Consider the following 19,392-nt stretch of genomic DNA (forward strand, 5'->3'; position numbering starts at 1 on the left):
TCCTAGCCCTATATTTCTTTGAGACAAACCTAGTAAAATCCTTGAAAATATGTGACTTATTTTCCAAACAGCATGAAAACTGGCCCACTTCTTCCCCCTCCCACTCCAACTAATTTCACAACTAGCTGGCTAAAACAGCTTTAGACGTGTAACTCAGTTACATGGAATTTAACAATAATTTTGTTTTGAGATGCCATAGTAATCTTGAGGACATGACTGATACTGTCTAAATAAATAGAAAGCAGTGTACCAAGTTTGTCCCAGCAGGTTCATAACCTTATGTAGATAATAGGAGTTAATTACCTAAGCTTTCATTTAAGTTGTAACAAGAAGGGCTTTTTAATTCAACCAAAAATGGATTTGTACTATCTTTATGTTTTCAGATACCATGATGTTTAAACTAGAATAACATTTTTTTGGAAGTATTAGACACTAATTAAAAAGTTAGTACAGCTGAACTCAGTTGAACTCAATTGAATGTTGAATCATTATCTGTTAGTTTAGACTCTGATTCTTCAAACACTTTAAGCATGTGCTGCCAGAAAACAGCTCCACTGATCTCAGTGGGTTTGCTTTGCTAAGGAAAACTCTATCTACAGACCTTTATTTTAAGGGAATGGTAGTCCTCTAAACAGCTTAAACTCATTCCAGGGAAGAGCTAAATACCAGAACTGAGAATTAGACTGATTGACTAGTTTGTGGAGAAAAAGAAGAGTGGAGCCTTAACATTCTTCCTGAGTGTAATTTCTGTGTTCAGAATCAAACCAAACTTCCTTGTGATTGTTGTTCTTTTAATTAGTTATTTAGTTTACATTGTGAGGTTACATTGTGAGGTTACATTTCTTACAACTTGTACTGTTTTGTATCTGGTTGGGATATAGTGTATCTTTTATAAGCAGCAGCTATTTTAGTTTCCAGTGAGATTCTGGAAAAATTGAGACAGCTTCAACTTCATGGTCTGTGGCATAACTGCTTTCAGAGAATGTAAAGGAATAGGGAAATGCTGTTCCCCCTTTTTTTCTGCCTTTCAGTTATCCTTAGGCACATGATCTTCTTCCATTTTTTCATGCAGTTAAGTGTTAAGCTGTTTCCCAAACTTGAGTTTGGAAAGAGTGCATATCCTCTGTCCCTCCTTTCTGCAGCACCAAGGTTCTTGGAAAGGATGGAAGTGCTTACTTTGCTGACATAGGTTCTGAAAAGTTTTTGAAGTTAGTTAGCAGGCTTTCACCTCTTGGAGCAGTAGTTGGTTGGTTCTTGGGGACTGATAAAATCTGTGTCTTTTATTCATGAGGTTTTGAGATTAGCAGCAAAATACCTGGTTTCCTAAATTCTTCTGAGGTTTTCAAACTATTGAGGACTATTTTGTTTGTCCTGAGGTGCTCTAAGTATTCAATAATGTAAAGCTTCAGTGCTTCCCCCCCCCCCCCCAATTCTGCCTTCAGTGGAGGCTTGAACAACATCAGATAGCTGTTGAGCATGTCTTGTAAATGTGAAACCTTATTCTCTGGTCATTTTTCTCGAGTTTAATAACCACAGCTCTCTTTTGCCATTGTCTACTGATTTCTTGTTTTCAATTTGTTCCTGTAGAACAGCTTTTAAGAAGCTGTTATATAGTAGTACAGCGTTCTTCATGTTGTAGTGAGCTATTTTTTTTATACCAGTCATACTTCCAGCTGATGATGTCAGTGTTAAACTATTGTTTTACCAACTTTTTCTAATTTTATACATTTTATGAAGAGAGTTGTAGAGCATCCACAAGCATGGAGTCTGTCTGCCTTTCCTTGTGTGCAGTTAGGGGTTCAGAGTCTCGTCTCTACAAGGTCAGTCTCAGAGACGATGCCATCAATCTCTTTCATCTTCCCTGATGCTGTACAGTCTGCCAGCCTGCTCCTGCAGCTCCTTAACTTTGTGACACAGCAGCATGCACCTCTTTTAGGGAAGGATGTCACCTCTATTTGCCTCAGCCCTGGGGAGAGGTACCAGGTGTTCCTGGTAGCCTGAGACTTGGAGAATTGCATCTTCCCTCTGGATCTTTGTCTGTTAGGAGGCCTCTGATATGCTGTGGAATCACAATGGTTGAAGTTGGAAGGGACCTTTGGAGATCATCTAGTTCAAACCCCCTGCTCAAGCTGGGTCACCTAGAGTGTGTTAGACAGGACTGCATCCAGGCAGGCCTTGAGTATCTCTGGGAAAGGGAGATTCCACAACCTCTCTGGGCAACCTGTTCCAGTGCTCTGTCACTCTCTTTTTCCTTATAGTCAGGTGGAACTTCCTGTGTTTCAGTTTGTGCCCCGTGGCTTGTTACCAGCGATGCTGAGCCTTGGGGCTCACACAGGGCCTTGGGCAGAGGTTCTGGCCCCTTTGTGTGGGCTGGGCTCTAGGCCTGACGGTTGTATAGATCTTTTCCCTAGCACTGACTGAATGGGTGCTTAACGCTCCCTAATCAGGAGTCAGCAGCAGACAAAAGATCAAAGCACCCTTTGATCAGGAATAGCTGACAGAAGTTGTTTGAAACTGCTAGGGTTTTCTAGAAGGAGCATGAGAAAGAGCCAAGATTTATTTCTTACCCTCACCTTTTCCTTTAGGATTCAGTATTTTCTGATGCAGCCAAAATTTCCATCAAGGAGACCTTTTCATAGAAATATTTAATCACTATTTTGGACACTTGATAAACTCAGTACCCCAATAAGTTCTGGAGCACAGGAGAAGTTTTTCCATCCTGGATTGTCAGTTCATGTGATACACATCCTACTGAATTACTCCAGGCAATGATTGTGGCATGCGAACAACCTACCAATAGCTTTCTGTGTTTCTGTAGTATTGTTCTCAGTTCAGAAAGAAATAGTTAGAAAACTAGTAACAATTAATTTTCCCTACTATCTGTGGGTCATGCTTCAAAAGTACTTAAGTGCTCAGAGTTGAGTTTTCCAGGAGATCTCTTACACGTTTAAAACATATTCTGTGTATTAATAAAAGCAGTAGAAATCGATAGTGGCTTAATATGTTATGCTTTTATAGGTTGAAGACTTTCCAGAACCAATCATTACCCTAACAACTTGGAGGGGAGGGAAAAAAAACAAAACAAAAAAAAACCTTGTGGTCTTTTAGGTCTCTTAAAGGCTTTTGTTAGTTTGTCTGTTTTACCCCCTTTTTTTCCTTAAGGAAGAAGTTTTACACAATCTATCTGTCCTTGATTCCGATTCCAGCTAAGTTTAGTTTGATTTTTGACAATCAAACCATGTGTGTTTTTTTTTTTTTTAAATGATATCATTTTAGGACAGACATGTCCCATGACCAGTTAATACTGTTGCTCTGTTAATTATCTATTATCTATATTATCTATGCTGCAAAATGTTCAAAAGCTTGTTCCTGGGTTTTTGGATTTTTTAAAAAATTCTCCTGCTTGCTGTAGGTTCTACAAGGTGATAGTGTATTTGTTTAATTGCAATGAGTATTTTTCAAGTAGCAGTTCAGAAACAGCTTTGCAGCAGTACTGCTAGAAGTGGGATATTTGATAAGGTAATACTGGTTTGTAGCACAAGGTGCGCATGCTCTTAAGAATGGAGTGAGAGGATGTTGCTTTCTTCATTCCATCTTCTATAGATTCACAAGTTCTCTTTTCCTCTCAGCTTCCCTCTTTGTGCCCCCTTTATTTCCCTATCATGGTTCAGAAACAAGGTTTCATATAAAAAGAAGTATAAAAAATATCTTTGCTAGTGTTCTGTGGAATCTTATTGTTTCTAGACTTGTTAAAAATACATGTAATTGTATCTCAAATTTGAGTGAAATACCGCATTGTACTGGCATTACTTTAGGCTTCTGTTGGGTCTAGATTAAATGCCAGTGTGTAAACTGGAATTTGAAGTAGGAAGTATCTTACCTGTCAGGATTGCTTTACTTATGTTGTAAACTTTTAACAGCGGGTCATGCTTCTGAATAGAAAACTATTTCTCTCATGGTCTGCTGTCAGCATTAATGACGTGTTCTCCTGCGGAAATTCACACAATGAATTCAAGGCTGGCCTCTTTACATGTGTGTAGCAACACAAAGTACAAGAATCTTACTGAAGAATGCCTCAGTGCATGAATCCAATTTTGTAATCTAAATTGGGTAGGAGATATAGCAGATGTAGCCTAAGAACTGATTTTTTTTTTTTGTAGCTGTCTATTGCTGTATAAATCAAAAGTAACTGAAAGTCATTTATTGTGTTCCATATTCATGATATAGCAAATTATTTTTCAAGGGAAATCTGCCTTCTGTAATTTAGCCCACCTGAGAAAGTACTCTTTGATGGACTCTTGCTGAATCCCCGTTGAAGAGCTCAAGACATGATTAGCAGTTAGTAGTAGTAGTAGTAATAATAAAAAAAACTTAATGTTAAAAACTTTTTCAGCATTAATAGTGAATCCAGATAGACATTTTATATATTCTTTGTCCTCTTTATGAGGAAAGCACAGTTCTAGATCCTTTGCTGCCTTTCTCCCCTGTTCTTGCTTTTTAAAAGTTAGGATTGCAATAGGTAAGTTCAAGAATTGTACTGCTATTTTTGTTAGCTCACCAGGAGAGGGTGCTAAAGCACTAGTTTGCAGGAAAGTTTAAGTGGTCAGGAAATTGGCTTGATGACATAGGTGCTTTTAGAGCAGTATTCTGTCATCTCACCGTTACAGCTTTTCTGGACTTTTGAAGCTTATGTACTTGGCTCTGCATACTGTGACCAGTTTCCAATTAAGTAGTGAGTGCTTATGTCTTTGTAGAATGATGAATTAATAAGGCTTCTTTATTTTGTTAAAATTTACAAAAGATAAGAGAACAGTTTTTTATATTAAATACAAATCCTCTCCATGCCTTATTTTATCAAAAATATTGTCGCTGTCTGCTTGTAGAAAAATTACAGTAAGATTTTTTAAGTGCCTGTAGAAGTTTTGTGTATGTAATAGGTATTGTTTATATTGCCCAAGGCCGCATTTTCTACTGAAGTTAAGACAAAACTTCAAGATAAAGGTGAATATTGAGAGGGAACAGCTTCTTGTAACTTGTACCACTGATGCAAAATTCCAGTTAATCTGTTTTTCTTCCATTCTGCTTAGTTTGATAGTAAAGATAAGGAGTTCAGCTTTGTTTCTCTTCCTTCAGCCCTCCTACAGAGGAGTTGCTTCTTGGTTCTGCTACTTATTCCCCACCCCAATATCAGGCAGGTGGAACAGGGAAGAGACATTAAGGATCAATAAACTTGAGGCTTTTAAATTTCTGAACAAATAGACTTGTCTGTCAAACCAGCCAGTCCTGCCACTATCAAGCTTTTTATCAGAAATTACTGTTCTGAAGGATTCTACAGCTGTAGACAACTCTTGCAAAGCTACTAGTGTTCTGTGGGGCGCAGCTTGTAGGCCACTGGTCTAGGTATAGAATGTGTGAATTTCTGGCTTGATTCTGCCAATAACTGCAAGTTACCTGCCTGTATCCTTTTTCTGAATACGCAATAATAAATGTTAAATGTGTAAGGAAAGAGTTTTTTTTTTTTTTTTTTTTTTTTTTAAGCAGCTATGCTAACTGTTCATGTATAATTAAACATGCAGTTTTTGTGCTTATTTAATCTTTTTTTCTTCCCATTTTTTAGGCATTACCCAATTGGTTTGCTGTTTGATCTCCATGCGTCAAATACGGCCCTTCCTTGGAACATCACAGTGCATTTCAAGGTAAAATTGAAGTATCCTTTTGATTAAGAATATTTGAACAAAGGATTATATGAAATTTGGAAGCTAGGAAAAGGTTTCATAATTATTCATACTTCATAAATAGATTGATGGTATGACTTTCTGAAGAGGAGAGTGTTCATTCTTCAGGAATCATCTTAATTCTCTGCAAATCTAAAGCAATTTACTGTGAAATTGTATACTTTCAAATTACCTTTTGAAAATACCCTGAAAAATAATTTTTGATTTTTGGATTATAATAGAGTTAAGCTATTAGACTATGTCAGTGTAGTTGAGTGGGTAAAAATGAAAAAAATTTCTATGGTATATTTCATTCAGTAACTTAAGATTCAGAAGTGTTCATAACTTTGGGCACATCAGTGTAGAAATGAAATATCACAGAGATCCTTGAAGTCAGGGTTGAAGTCAGGGAATACTGCTGTACTTTGAAGTTGCATTTCATGTGGGTCCCGTTCAGAGAACTGAGTGAAGTGAGTTTGGTCTTGTGACAGTTTAGTCACAGGGGAGAGAGTACTTTGATTACGCATTGTAAAATCATTAGGTATAACTTGATAGTGCTGTTGATCTTTGCTCAGAAAACTATTTATGTAGGGTTAGCTCTGATGCAAGATTCTTCTATGCTCTGAAACGAGTTGAGAAGATAGCTTCAGGTATGTTTGGAAATCAAAAACATAAAGAGAATTCATGTTTTTTAACTATGAAACTTTAATTTCTCCATTGTACTGTAGAGGTTTAAAGGAAACAAGGCAATAGGGAAACTGATCCAAAGGAAAACACTAGGTTAGTAGACAGTCTTCACTATGTGCGGTCTGAGATGAATGCAAAGTATCCATGTAGTTGTGTTCAGTGTTCTCATTCAAACAATTTTCTCTTGAAAGCATTTTAGAAAAGACCTTGCTCATAGGAATAGTCTGATTCCTTTTGGAAATGTGCACTAAAATAAAACGTTTCTTTACAGTATGCACTTCTACACATTGGGACCTCTTAAAATTTAATGAGTGAATCCAAGGATGTCATTGAAACCTTTATAATTGCTACACTTCTGTCTGATATACATCAAAGAGAGGTGGGATGAAGAAACTTTCAAATTGTTTTGGAGACAGTGTAGGGCATCTAGTTTCTTAGACTGTGATTTTAAATGTTGCACACAATTGAGCTCCAGAAGATTGGCCGTGACAAAGTAGGGATATTGTCATACCAAGGTAGAGCCATCTTGGGAAATAAGTTGAAGCACAAGAATGCTTTTCAATTTGATATAGTAATGTACATTGTCTTTAATATTCGTATATTGCTGCTCACCAAGACATTGGCTGATTCACCTTTGCCTCACAGTGTGCATTAAAGATCAGAAGAAATACTTTACTGCTTAAGCAGTGTTATTTTGAAGATTGCTATAAGTTATATCTCAAATACGTAACACCTTAAAATGTCCATCCAACATGTTAGATTCTATCCTGCTTAATCTCTTCTTCTGGTTTTGATATAATTTAAAATTTTATTTAAATAACACTCCATATTGTTTGAAGTATAAACACAACTGAAAATCTCTCGAGGTATATCAAAATGTTGGAGAGACTTTTGTGTTGTAGTTCTTTGTAGCTGAATAGTTTAGATATAGGATTGCTGCAGAGATTTTTTTTTTCATTTGTGTGTAATTATTCTTCAAAGGGAAGTAATTCTTTTTTAATTTAATTGAACAGTATTAGGATTTTTTTTGGTCTTTAAGTTATGTTGTCAAAGCTTTTTTTCTTTTTTTATGAAAGTATGCTGTCAACAACAGACAGCTCAAGAACATCAGTAGAGAGCATTCTTTTACTTTTTATTTTCCGATCGATTTTCTTTGTCTAAAGCAAGAAATGTGAGATTTTTTTTGTTCCTGTTTTTATTCTTGCACAGATCTGAGAGTTGAAAAAAAACTTGTAGTTTTCTTCACTTATAGTACGCAGATGAAATAATAAACACAGTGTTCACATTTAAGAAACAATTTACTCATCTCTACTTGTGGTATGCAATAAAATAGGATTCACTGATAACTCTAATAAAGTTAAAATACAGTTGCCTTAAATAATTGTAGAAGGATGAGCTTGAGCAGAGTACTGAGGTCTGAGAATCGTGAGAAGCAATAGTCTGGGAAGTTGCTTTTGTAACCCTGGTGTTGCTTTATAGAGAAGAGGGGGAACTTTGTCCCTTCCCATGGAATTAGTCTCATAGTGCCCTGCAGTGTGCTTGGCACTGCTAATGTTCTCAGCATGTTAACCACCTTCCCAGATTTTAAGCAGCGTGTAGGAGCTAAAGCACTGCTCTGGGACTGCTAGTGCTATAGTGGGAGAGTGAATTCGGTATAGTAAGTTAAGGGCTAAAACTCTTCCTCCACTGAAGCCCTTACCTAGCCTGCCCCTCCATTCATCACCTGCTGTAGCAGAGGAGGAGCTATATCTTCTTTTGTGTAACATCAGTTGTCTTCTCTTCTTGATTTTATTAACTCAATACAAGATCAAATGGAGAGAAAAGGAAAATACTTTTCCATGCAGCACATGGATAAATTGTGGAACTTACTGGTGGGAGACACTAAAATTTGTTTATACTTCTAGCTTTTACGTTTTTTTTCCCCCAAAGAAAAGATCACTGATGGTAACTAAATAGAAGTATGTGGATGCTTCCCTGCCTTGGGAGCTCCTTAAGTGATAAATTGCTAGGTGGAGAGGAAGAGTATAGTGAAAATGATATTTATACTGTTATCTGGCACATTTAAGCACACAGTACTGAACTTTGTGGTCTGAGGTTTCTTACAGTATTGAACAATTAAGAATATGATCTTCCACAAAGTGTTTAAAATCTTATGTCTCTGGTTATGAAATACATGGAAGATGCTGTAGAATACATTTTTTTCTTCCATTCCTCTCTACCTGCCAAAACTGGAGCTTTATTATTTTTCTGTTTCTGTTCCCTGTCACTAGGAAAATGCATGATTCTGAACTCTACCTTGAAAGTCTGAAAGAATAGCTTATTTAAAAATTATTAGTTTGAGAACTAGAAGTTTAACTGTTATAAGCTGAGTTATGTTCTGCTGGAGGGCTTATATTCAAATGTTTTTGTGCATAGGAATGGAAGCTTCAAATCTAGGTCCTGCTTTTGTCCTCAGCCATGAAATCTAAATTTCTTGCCTTATTTTAGTTAGGTATCTGAGATAATCTATTATTGCTCTTTTTGTAATTAGTTGGGGAGCTAGGAGATAGACAGAGCCTTCTGACCCAAAGGAGGGCATGAATTGCCCTTTAGAAGTACCTCTAATTCTCCATTGATTAAACAGCTAAGGTTCGATATTACCACCTCTCATCTCACAAATTGAGAGATAAGTTGCATTCTGTATGTTAGTGAAAGTGCAACTTCATAGAATAACTTTTTTTTTTTTTTTTTTTTTTTTTTTTTTTTGCTGGCTATGTCAATGATAGCATAGTTTATAATACTATGCTATTGGTGTAATTCTCTGTAGATGTAACCTAATACAATTACACTATCTTATTGTAAACAGGCATTTTGTAAAATAGAACTGATAGATTTTGGTGGAATGGAATAATAAGACCAGACTGAAATTACCGTATGGTTTTGGAACAGACTTATATGAAAGGTCATTTAGTGCTCCTGTCTTTACAGGTGATACCTACCTCTTTATGACCAAGTTTATATTGCAAATGTCTACTGTTCTGTGCAAAATAAAACCAATGCTACTTTAGCTTTCTTAGAAAAGTCCCAGGCAACCGATAATAACTCTTCTTTTAAAGATATAGAACATGGAGGGTGAAAGACTCCAAAAATAATGACTGTGTTTTAATCAAAGTTGTTTATGGAATCTTTTTAAGTTTCTGCACCTCTCATGTTTGTATAACCACAGGTGGCTACAAGCTTGTTTACAATTGCCTTTTTTGGGAATATAATCATAAGTAATTTATTTACTTTTCATCATTATTTCCTGAATAGGCAACTCAAAAGCGGGAGGGAGGAGGGGGAGAGGTATAGGAGTGCATGTGATATATTTAAATGTAAACCCTATTCTTCTGGGACATAATTTATATCAGTGCAGAATGCCATATTTTTTCCTTCGTAGTTTCTTGTAGGTAGGTTGACTTGTTTTATATGCCTCTTGCAGATGTAGTGTTATTTCCTAAGGTTTCACTTTTGCGCCTGTGTTTTTCAGCTTCTACTCACGGTACTGAACAGAAATGTGTCAGTGTTTTTCTTGTAAAGAAAAAGTAGACAACATTGAGATCATAGGAATGTTTTTGAGTCTTCCACTCTATTTTCCCTTAAAAGGTGTGAAAATGAAACATCCCACTCCTTTGTGCTACTGTGCCTGGATTCCTTCCTCTAGCTTAGCTAGCTCTGGAAATGTTTAAATATTTTAACATTATTCTACAGACACACTGTGCAGGCTCTCTCAAACATATCACCAAAGAGTGAAGTTTCCTGTTGTCTGAAGGCTCACAGGATGAAAACCAGCGTATAGATGCTTACCTGTAGAAAAGCACAATGTCCAAAAAAAGACCATGAAGTTCAACATGTAAATATACCTGTGACAAACAGTTCCGGAAATTCTGTCACTTTCTCAGACTTCACTTAAACTTCAGCTTTGAACTGTAAAAGTCAGTTTCTAGGTTCCTCTGTTACTTGGCATTAGGTAGACTTCACTGTTTCATCTTTTCTGAGGGATGCCAATGTCTCACATCTGAATTCTTGAATGTAAAGAACTTTTTAAATCTTGAACTATGTTATTTCTGACTGTTCTTTTCTTCTAGACTGGTTATCAGATGTTCCTTTTTTTTTTTTTTTTTTTTTTTTTTAATTTGAGCAAATAAGTTAAACTTCTTAAAGTATTTTACAGGCTTATACAGATGTCAGTTGGAAACCAGCAGCCTCACTATTGTGTTCTATGCATCTTAGAAGCAATAATGCTGGACAGTCAGCTTTGTAGAGGAGACAGAGGGTGAGCAAGCTCTGTGCTGGTGACAGAACATCTTTCTGTTCTTTCCTCTTTAATGTTTTCGTACTCAGCTATGCTCATGTGAGAAGCAAGCTTTATCTCTGTCTTCAGATTTTTAGTCAGCTGTACATCCTTTAGTCCTAAGTAACAATAGCACCTCTAAGTTGGATACCAAACTGTATTCTTCCAGAAAGAAGGCATCTTCTTCCCTTTATACTACTGTCTTTGAATGATGTTCATGCTATTGATCTGCAATTTCCAGAGTCTGGGTTCCCTGTCATAAGGAAGAATCACTTTATGGAATTCCAGTATTTAATCTCTAGCTCTCTTTGACAAACTTAATGAAGAGGGAACTTTTGTTCTTGTCTTTCAGAATTTTTTTCAGGTAAGGCTGCCCCCAGCTCCTTTCAGTATTGCCAGCTATTAGTGTTTCTTGGTTATTTTGAGTTCCCTTACTTTGAGGTAGTCTTCACCATTTCTCCTGATTTGTGAAGAGGAGGGAAGGCACAAGTTCATCCAGATGATGATCCTAGTAGGATATTATCTGTTAACTGTTGTAAAAGCTTTTGAAAAATTCCCCATTATATAGTTTGTTTGATTTACTTGTATTTCCAAGGTGATTTTGACAGTCCCTACAAAAACGTTTTAAAAAGCTTTTCGAAAGGTTAAGAGGAAAAGTGTTTATGCAGAACAGATGAGAAATATACTGTGAAAATAAGTGATCAGCCCTTGTTATAGAGGGGAGCACTAATGATGCCACTCTAAGTTTGTTTTAGGAGTTTGTGGTGTTCAGCATAGTCATAAGCTGCTGTGAAAACAGCATGAATAAGGAGAGGATAAAATGTGCTTTTCCCCCTCCCCCTCCTTGTTTTTTCTTTTTTTGAAGACTCCGAAAATTGAACTCAGTGATTTCATGAAACTGAATGCTTGTATTGTAAAATACAATGATACTAAGTAAAATGATACAGTAAAATGATACTAAGAGTTGATAAAATAAAAATTAGGGGAAGAACAAGCCTACCTCTAAGCCTATGTAGTGATGAGCTTTTGATTATGTAATTTCCAAAGCGATCTTTTTTTGTACACAAATAAGGTTTAGTACTATGTTCCTTATTAAATGATTTAGCAAAGAGTTGCCATTTACTGAGGTAACTTTTTGTTTCATTCAAAAGTTGTGAACTGTGCATCTGTAACATTTTTAAGTGCAGTGCAATAACTGATGAGATAAAATGGATGAGGAATGAGGTTGCAGCATGTGACCATAGGACGTGTGTTAGATTGAAAAAATAGGGTTGATGAGGATTTCCAGTATCTTTGAGGAAAGATGTTTGTAAATGGCATGTATACTGTATTTCATAGTATATGCGGAAGATATTTGAAAGCAACACTTTTCAAAGGCATATATAGAAATGGGCACTAAATTTCTATTGAAGGTCAAGAGGAGCTAGGCATTTATCACTTATTTTTCTGTTTTTCCCAGTTTGCTACCAGTTAACTGAACTTGTGCTTGAAAACTTGCTAAAGTCATTTGTTTCCTGAATTTTGGATATAAGGGCCTAAATGCAACCTTTGACATATTTAAGTATGTTTATTAAGGTGAGGTGGGATGACTTAGAGTAACTTCACTTTTTTACAGAAAGTTATTCAATGTTTATCTGAATGTTTCTCTCTGAAACATTTTTCACTGCAAATTATTATTTTCAACACAGTGAGAGGACGGAGGGTGATAGTTTCTTTCATGAGTGGAAGAGTCCAGTGTGCTTTTGTTACATAAGTATAAAACAGATTAAAATTATTATCTATTCTTGATCTTCAAAGACCAAGGAAAACAAATACATCACACTCCTATGTTTCGTTTCTTTGTAGAATTTTCCGGAAAAGGATCTTCTACACTGCCATTCTAAGGATGTGATTGAAGCTCATTTTATGGCTTGCATAAAAGAAGCAGATGCTTTAAAGCACAAAAGTCAAGTCATCAATGAGATGCAAAAAAAGGATCATAAGCAGCTGTGGATGGGGTTACAGAATGGTAAATACAAGGCATCAAATATTAATTAGATTTAGATGTAATTAATTTAGATGTAGCATGTTAATAGCTTATTTCTTCAAATTTCAGTCATAATATGGAAAGTAAAATATAAATTTTCTGCAGAATTTTAGTTTATTGTGTAGAAAGTACATACTTGAAAATTTTGAACTGTATTTATTTTGCAATAATCTAATTGTAGCTTGAGATATTTGAGGAACTGGATTGGGTTGTGATTCTATTGTTGGGTTTTTTTAAACAAAACAAAAAGACAATATTTAGTCTAGTATGCTTTTTTGCACCTGATGGTTGTTATATTGCAGACAGCTGTGGGGTGTAAGTAGTGTTGAGTATGAATCATGTTGGATTGTTTAAGAAAAAGGTTTGGCTCCTCTGGTTTATGCTTTAAGGATTGTCACTGATAGACAATATAGGTGAACTTATTTCCCTCACCCAAATTTAAAACTTTTACTGCTATTACTATGGCTTTTGCAAACATTTCTGCACAGGTAAAATGTTGACAGAAAAGGTATTTCTACAACAGCAGCTGACAGCAAAATAATGCAGAACAGCGTGCTATAATTAATCTTTCTTTGCGCAGATGGTATGAATCTGTATTGCAGTGTGAAATGCAATATTTCTGGATTTAGTGTCTCTTCTTTCTTATTGTGGTTCTTGGAGCAGGCCTTTAGAAGTCTTGTCCTGTAAGATGAAGAGCTGTGCATCTGCACTTCATCTCTTCACATGTGTTTATAAGAAAAAGTTAAACTAAACACAAGAGAAGTTCTGAATGAAAGAAGACTTGAGTCATACATTTGTTAGCTTTAGACAATTAGAAAGGCACCAAATTAGTTTGGGTTTAATTTTTTTATGAGCATATGGATTTTTTTTATTGCTTAGTCGTGCTGCCTTCCATATTAAAGATACTCCTGCAATATTTTTTAAGGTACTGAGTTCCTATGAGGTGATATAACCTCTTTTTATTCTGATAGGTTTCTAATGCTCCTCCAATTAAATCAGTATTAGGAAGAAATTAGAGGGTTATCTTAGTTTAATATTTGAGTGCTAAGATCTTGAAGGCTGCAAACTAATACATGCAAACTTTATCTGATAGGAAATAGCTCCTTATCTGGTTTATTACAAAATATTTATTTAACTACTTGAGAGATTCTATTTTGTATAGGTATTAGTCACCAAACTGATAATATATTCACTTCTGTGAATTATGAGTAAATAAAGATTCTGACCCACTGGAAGTCAGAGTCCTTACAAAAATGGATGTTTCCCTTAAGTTTACATTGAGACAAGTCAAATTAAACTGGATTTTTAATAACTTCATGAGATAACCTTTCTGCTGCAATAGTGTTTGAACAAAACTGCCTCTAACACAGAAGAAGCGGAATGCTCTGCCAACCTAATTTTGTTTTCTATTTAAAGAATGTTTAGTTTTACTGGGAAATGAAATCCTGTCACCTAATGCTGGTACTCTAATGCTCCCCACAATGCATTTTGTATGTTCTTTTTATGAATGCTTTGTAAAGTTGATGCAAAAAGACCTCTACCATGAGAGAACTATATTTATGGCAGAACTGCTGACTACACAAAAGTCATATGAGCAAAAGTTTTTTACTGAACCAGAAAATATAGAAACTCTTAAGGAGAACTTCTGTGTGAGGTAAGGGAACAGGTGTGCAATCTGTCCTTTCTGTGCCCGTCTTAAGCTCTTCTAGTTGATCATTTATCTAAGAGCATCTTCAGTTGTAGGCAAAGCAAGAGTTGCACTGTTTGCTTTATGATGTTAAGATCAGAGGTTGCCTAGCAAGGTTGATTTCTGTATTTACTGTATCACTGTATTTAATGAGAAATTGCACCTGTGGAATCTGACACCTAAATGAGAAGTTTAAACAATCTTTTGAATACTTTCAAATGCTAATTTTAATTTCTCAGCTCTTCATAAAAGAGAAACAAGAAAAGCTTCTGAAACCAAGAAAACACTTTTTAAGCATGTTGTATCTTTCAGTGTGTTTTTTATAGGCTTTCGTTTGAGATGCAATAGTTTTAAACCTCTTTGAAACAGAATGAATGACCACAAAAAAAGAAAAGAAAGTAACATTTGTGATAACTGTCTTGTAAGTAATGATACATCTGCAGGCTTTTCTTTTTTTTCCTCTTTGAAACTTCAAGCAATTTTCTTCAGCTCTTAAATAGAGCAAGTGTTATTTAATGATTGCAAACAATACTTACTGGGTATGTTACTGTAGTATATTAAACCCATGTTTCTGAAAAAAATCCAGTTTTGTTTGTTTGGAGAAATACAACTGCCAAGTACAAATATAACTGGGGATAAATGTTTCTACAGAGCAGGAAATGCTCGAACAAGTAGCATGAGAAACTCTCCAGTTGCTCTGTAGCTCTGATGCTTTTAAGGGGATGAGCTGTAGTAGTGAATTTGCGGCAAAACCTTGTGCTGGGAGCAGCTGATCAGTATTCAAACAACCTTTATGTTCTTCCTCCCACCATTTTTGGTTTTGTGTTAATAGGCCACAAAATCATGGAGGAAGACTTACTTTTCTATTGCTTGTGTGCTTGTGCTATGACTCTTTTGGTTTGCGGGGCTGTGTGTGTTGTTCGTTTGTTAGTTTATTTCCCCCCCCCCCTTTATTTTTCAGGCTTCAGTTGGCCAATTTTTAGTCTCTCTAACACTGATAGCTCTTAACTAGAGCGCTTCTTTCGCATAGGTGCCTCTGGGCTGCCCTGGTTTTGACCGGCATTGTGGAGCTTTGAATACGGTAGGGAAGAGAAGTTTTGCGCAAACACCGAGGACAGGCTCTGCGCCTATACTGGCCTTTGATCCTTTGTAAGGATTCTTACAATTCTGTCATCACAGTTGGTGGGAAATCTTTCTATTGTTCTTGCTATAGTAATGTTATGGCTGTTTTTATCATGGATAAAGAGAATTTTTAAGTGTGGTATTTTCCCTGCCTTTTGTGTGGAAAAAATATGGGCTTTCTGGTTTGAGGCATGTTGTGGGCGTAGTGATTACTTAGGATCAAACAAATTAAAGTTCAACAGTTTTTAAAAGGGGAGGTGTATTTTTTTCCATGGTTCAAAGACTTAATATTTATAACTTCAGTAAATAATAGTTCTGATAAAGGAAGGTTTTTAGATTCAACACAGCTGCTTTTCGTCAGATGTGGGGAAACATAGTTCCTATACCCTGAAATTTTCACAGCCATCCTCTATAATTGAAGACCAGAGCTTGTATTTCTGATAAATGAGTGGGGAAATAAATAATAAAAACTCATGACTTAATAATGCATGCATTATATTTTATAATGTATTTTACTGTTATGTGTATATACTGTTATGTAGGAAGAATATAATGCTTGCTCTTACTGTAGAGCTTCCAAAATGTTAAATGGCCCTATTGAATTGTCATTATTAAGGGAAAATATCCTACAAACTATACAAACAAACTATATCCTACAAAAAATAGTATGCAATATTTAATTCTTTAGTTCGTGTGATTTTTCTTTTCATCTTAATGTCCGAATCAGTTCTGTATATATTTGTTTCAGATATGGATCAGGAAGAAATTAAAAAATCTGGTGGGTTTTAGGGGCAGAAATCATGTTTTTCTGAAGAGTAACACACAGGAATATTATAACCCTGGAGCTTGAACATTTCTAGTGCTATATATTACCAGCATCGTTTTGTGTTGTGTATGTATAGCCCGGTCAGATTTGATATGCATATGTTTCTCTTATTTGTAGAGAACTAGTAGTAGCAATGTTGTTCTCTTTACCTAGGCCCAGGATGATGAGCATGCTTTGGTAACTATGAACAAATCTTTATAATCTCAAATGGAATTTTGTAACCTAAATGCCATTTGAAACTTAAATTAGGCAATATATACTTAGAAAATTATTTTTTAATAAGAGAATGAACCAGCTATTACTTTTAAATCACAAAACCCTCTTTCTTCCCCCTTTCTTATATCTCTACCAAAGTGGTGTTATCTTTGCTTGTTCTATTTGTAGTGATTTCATTAACTAGAAGGACTAAGTAATTCCTTTGAGCTTTGAAAATGAGCATATTGGTTAAAGAAGAATTAAAAAAAAGAAAAAGCTGTTGCTATCTTCCTGGTTTGCGATTAAAAATTTCTGGAGGTGCATCTAATTACTTGTAATTATTGTCTGTACCTACTTATCCTGAAGTTAAGAGGATGGCATATGCCATGTGTTGGGGTCACTGATGTTGTAGAATCTGGTGAATGTCATAGACAGATTCAAGTGGCCCTGCATGAGTACTATCCAGATCTGATTTGATGATGAGCTGAGGCTGATAAATTTGACTAGATTCAGGCTGAACCTGCAGAATGAATCAGATGCATAAGAATAGGCCTTTACACTTCTTTTTTTTTCTTTTTTTTTTTTTTTTTTTTTGGGGGGGGGGGGGTCCTCCCTGCCCTCAGTAATGGATTATGGTAGGGATTTCCAACTTAGTTCTGCAGCGTGTACTGGCTCATTACCCCTTCTGCATGAATGACTGAATTAATGATGTACCCTTGCAATATTATGATTCTAAATGGTACAAAACAAAACTGACTTTTGCCTTACTACTCTTCTGTGCTGCCAAGGTGACTACTTGCATATCCATTCTCTTAACATTGTAAAGATGGAGAAATGAAGGTGGCCTGAATTCCCTCCCTTTGCTTTCCCAGCTCTACTCTTAGTGAGGATCCAGAGCAGAGCTGCTATGTGCATGAGGCCAGTGAGATCCCATCAGCTTCAAAAGGAGGGGGAAAACAACTGTGCTAAGCAGAAAATAGAGAAAAGCAAAAGCCGTTCTAGTACTCACAATGCTGCCTTATACTGAAGTCTTCACCATGAGATGAGGTACTAGTGCCTCCTAATGTTTTCATGATCTTGTGTTGAATGACTTCTTGTCTAATGAGAACCATTAAACCTGGAAGGAGCAAGCTCAGAAGCCTCTGCATCCTTGGTACAAGTAATCTGCCAGCTATGTAAACTGTTGGTATATACTGGATAGTTTTAATTTTTATTGCTGTTATAGGTTCAAGAGCTTTGGGTTTTGTCCTCATTTTGACCCTCTTTCTTCTGGAATTTAACCATTTCTTCAAGACTTCATATTTTGGTGGCTATATTTTCCTTTCTTTCCACACTTGTGTGTATCTGAGCATTTAAATGGTATGTTGCTGTAAGCAGGAAGGAGGAATACACATCTACATCTCCACTGGTTTTCCCTCACTGTTGGAGCAGTGTCTAGATCAATTTAGTGTTCTGGTATTTATGACCTAATACGCTTGTTTCATGTTTTTTGAATTTGCAGTCTAGTTACTGCAACCTTTGTTCTTGCTGCCTTGTTCCCCTGCTTTATTTAATTCATTGATCCTGCTCCTTGCAACAGTGTTCAAAGGGAGGAAGGTGTTTTCCCCAAGCATGTTGCCATCATAGTTTGGCCATGGATGCAGTGTTTTTCTAGTGAGACAAGTAACCTATGGGATTTGTTGTATCATGTTTGTTTCCAGTGTTCTTGGGTATGGACTGCTACCTTCCAGACCTCCTGTTAGAGCCAGTGAACCTCTCATCATCAAATCTTTAGTTGAAAAGATTGTTTAATGTAGCTGTGTGGACCAGCTGTAAATCACAGACTGTCCCCATGGATCACTGTATATTTGGCACCAGTGAGGTCTGAAGCTTACTCACTTGTTTGCCCAATGTAATAGGGGCTTAATATTGGTAAAGCACTGCTGTGTTTTGTGAAAAGTCTTAAGTAGATAGTTTGCACCTGTGCTGTGATTCTTATTTCATTTCATTTGTTGTTGTATATGTGATGAGGTCTTTTTCAGAGCATGGAGCTCCAGAACTTTTTATGCAAAAAGATTCTTGCAGTATGCTTTAAAAACTAGATGGTCTGAGTAAGAAATAAGTCAAACTAATTCATCATATATTTATGAAAATAGCAGTAGTATGTATTCTCTATTGTAACTGAATATATAACACAAGGTGTTTGAAAATGTCTTTTCATTTTTAATAGCAAATGGTAATGCTGATTCCTTATCTCCATGGCTCCTGTCTTCTGCATTTTTTTCAAATATTTGATAGACCTGGAGGCAAATTGAAGAATCTTTGCTTGTATTTCTCTAAGTCTGCTTTGCTTAGATTTAAGTGGTGCAGAAACTTTACTTTTTACTGTCTCCTTGCTTTCTTCCTCCCTCCCCCCCCCCCCAGCCATGTCATTTCCTGAGGTATGCTGAAGGAGGCATACAGTCTAAGTAAACTTATCTTTAAAAGACAGAACTTTATATGTGAATTGAACTTTCCTTAGCTTTTTTTATTTGTATTTTGAAATGCCTCTAAGTTGTTTTCAGCTAGTAAGCTCCTGAACTTTTGTGACAGGCATGCAATAATATTAAAATTCCTCAACTTTTAAGGAAAGCTTTAATTTAGAAAGAGCATAATAGATGTTATGTCAGAGTGTTAGGCTCTTCTATTTTTGTGTATGTAAACAAAAAATAATCACAGGCAGAGAAGCCATTAAAGCATTCAGGCTATCTAGGTTTGGAGCTGAGTCCAGGAGAATGGGTGAAACTCAGGAGTCATTTTCCCTTTGACTTAGCAAAGTAAGCTGTAACAAGCCCTGCTGCTCAG

General features: G+C 36.0%; 1 protein-coding gene across 2 annotated transcripts in view; it reads left to right on the top strand.

Annotated features, from left to right (window-relative positions):
- ATG5 (autophagy related 5) overlaps positions 1–19,392 on the top strand; it is an 81,522-nt gene that overhangs the window by 8,739 nt on the left and 53,391 nt on the right. For both annotated transcript variants that reach the window (XM_062572691.1, XM_062572692.1), the window contains exons 4-5: positions 5,618–5,696; positions 12,559–12,721. In XM_062572691.1, the coding sequence (XP_062428675.1) occupies positions 5,618–5,696; positions 12,559–12,721 (242 nt within the window). The remainder of the gene's footprint in view (positions 1–5,617; positions 5,697–12,558; positions 12,722–19,392) is intronic.

Source organism: Rhea pennata, chromosome 3, assembly GCF_028389875.1.
Source record: "Rhea pennata isolate bPtePen1 chromosome 3, bPtePen1.pri, whole genome shotgun sequence".
NCBI lineage: Eukaryota > Metazoa > Chordata > Aves > Rheiformes > Rheidae > Rhea > Rhea pennata.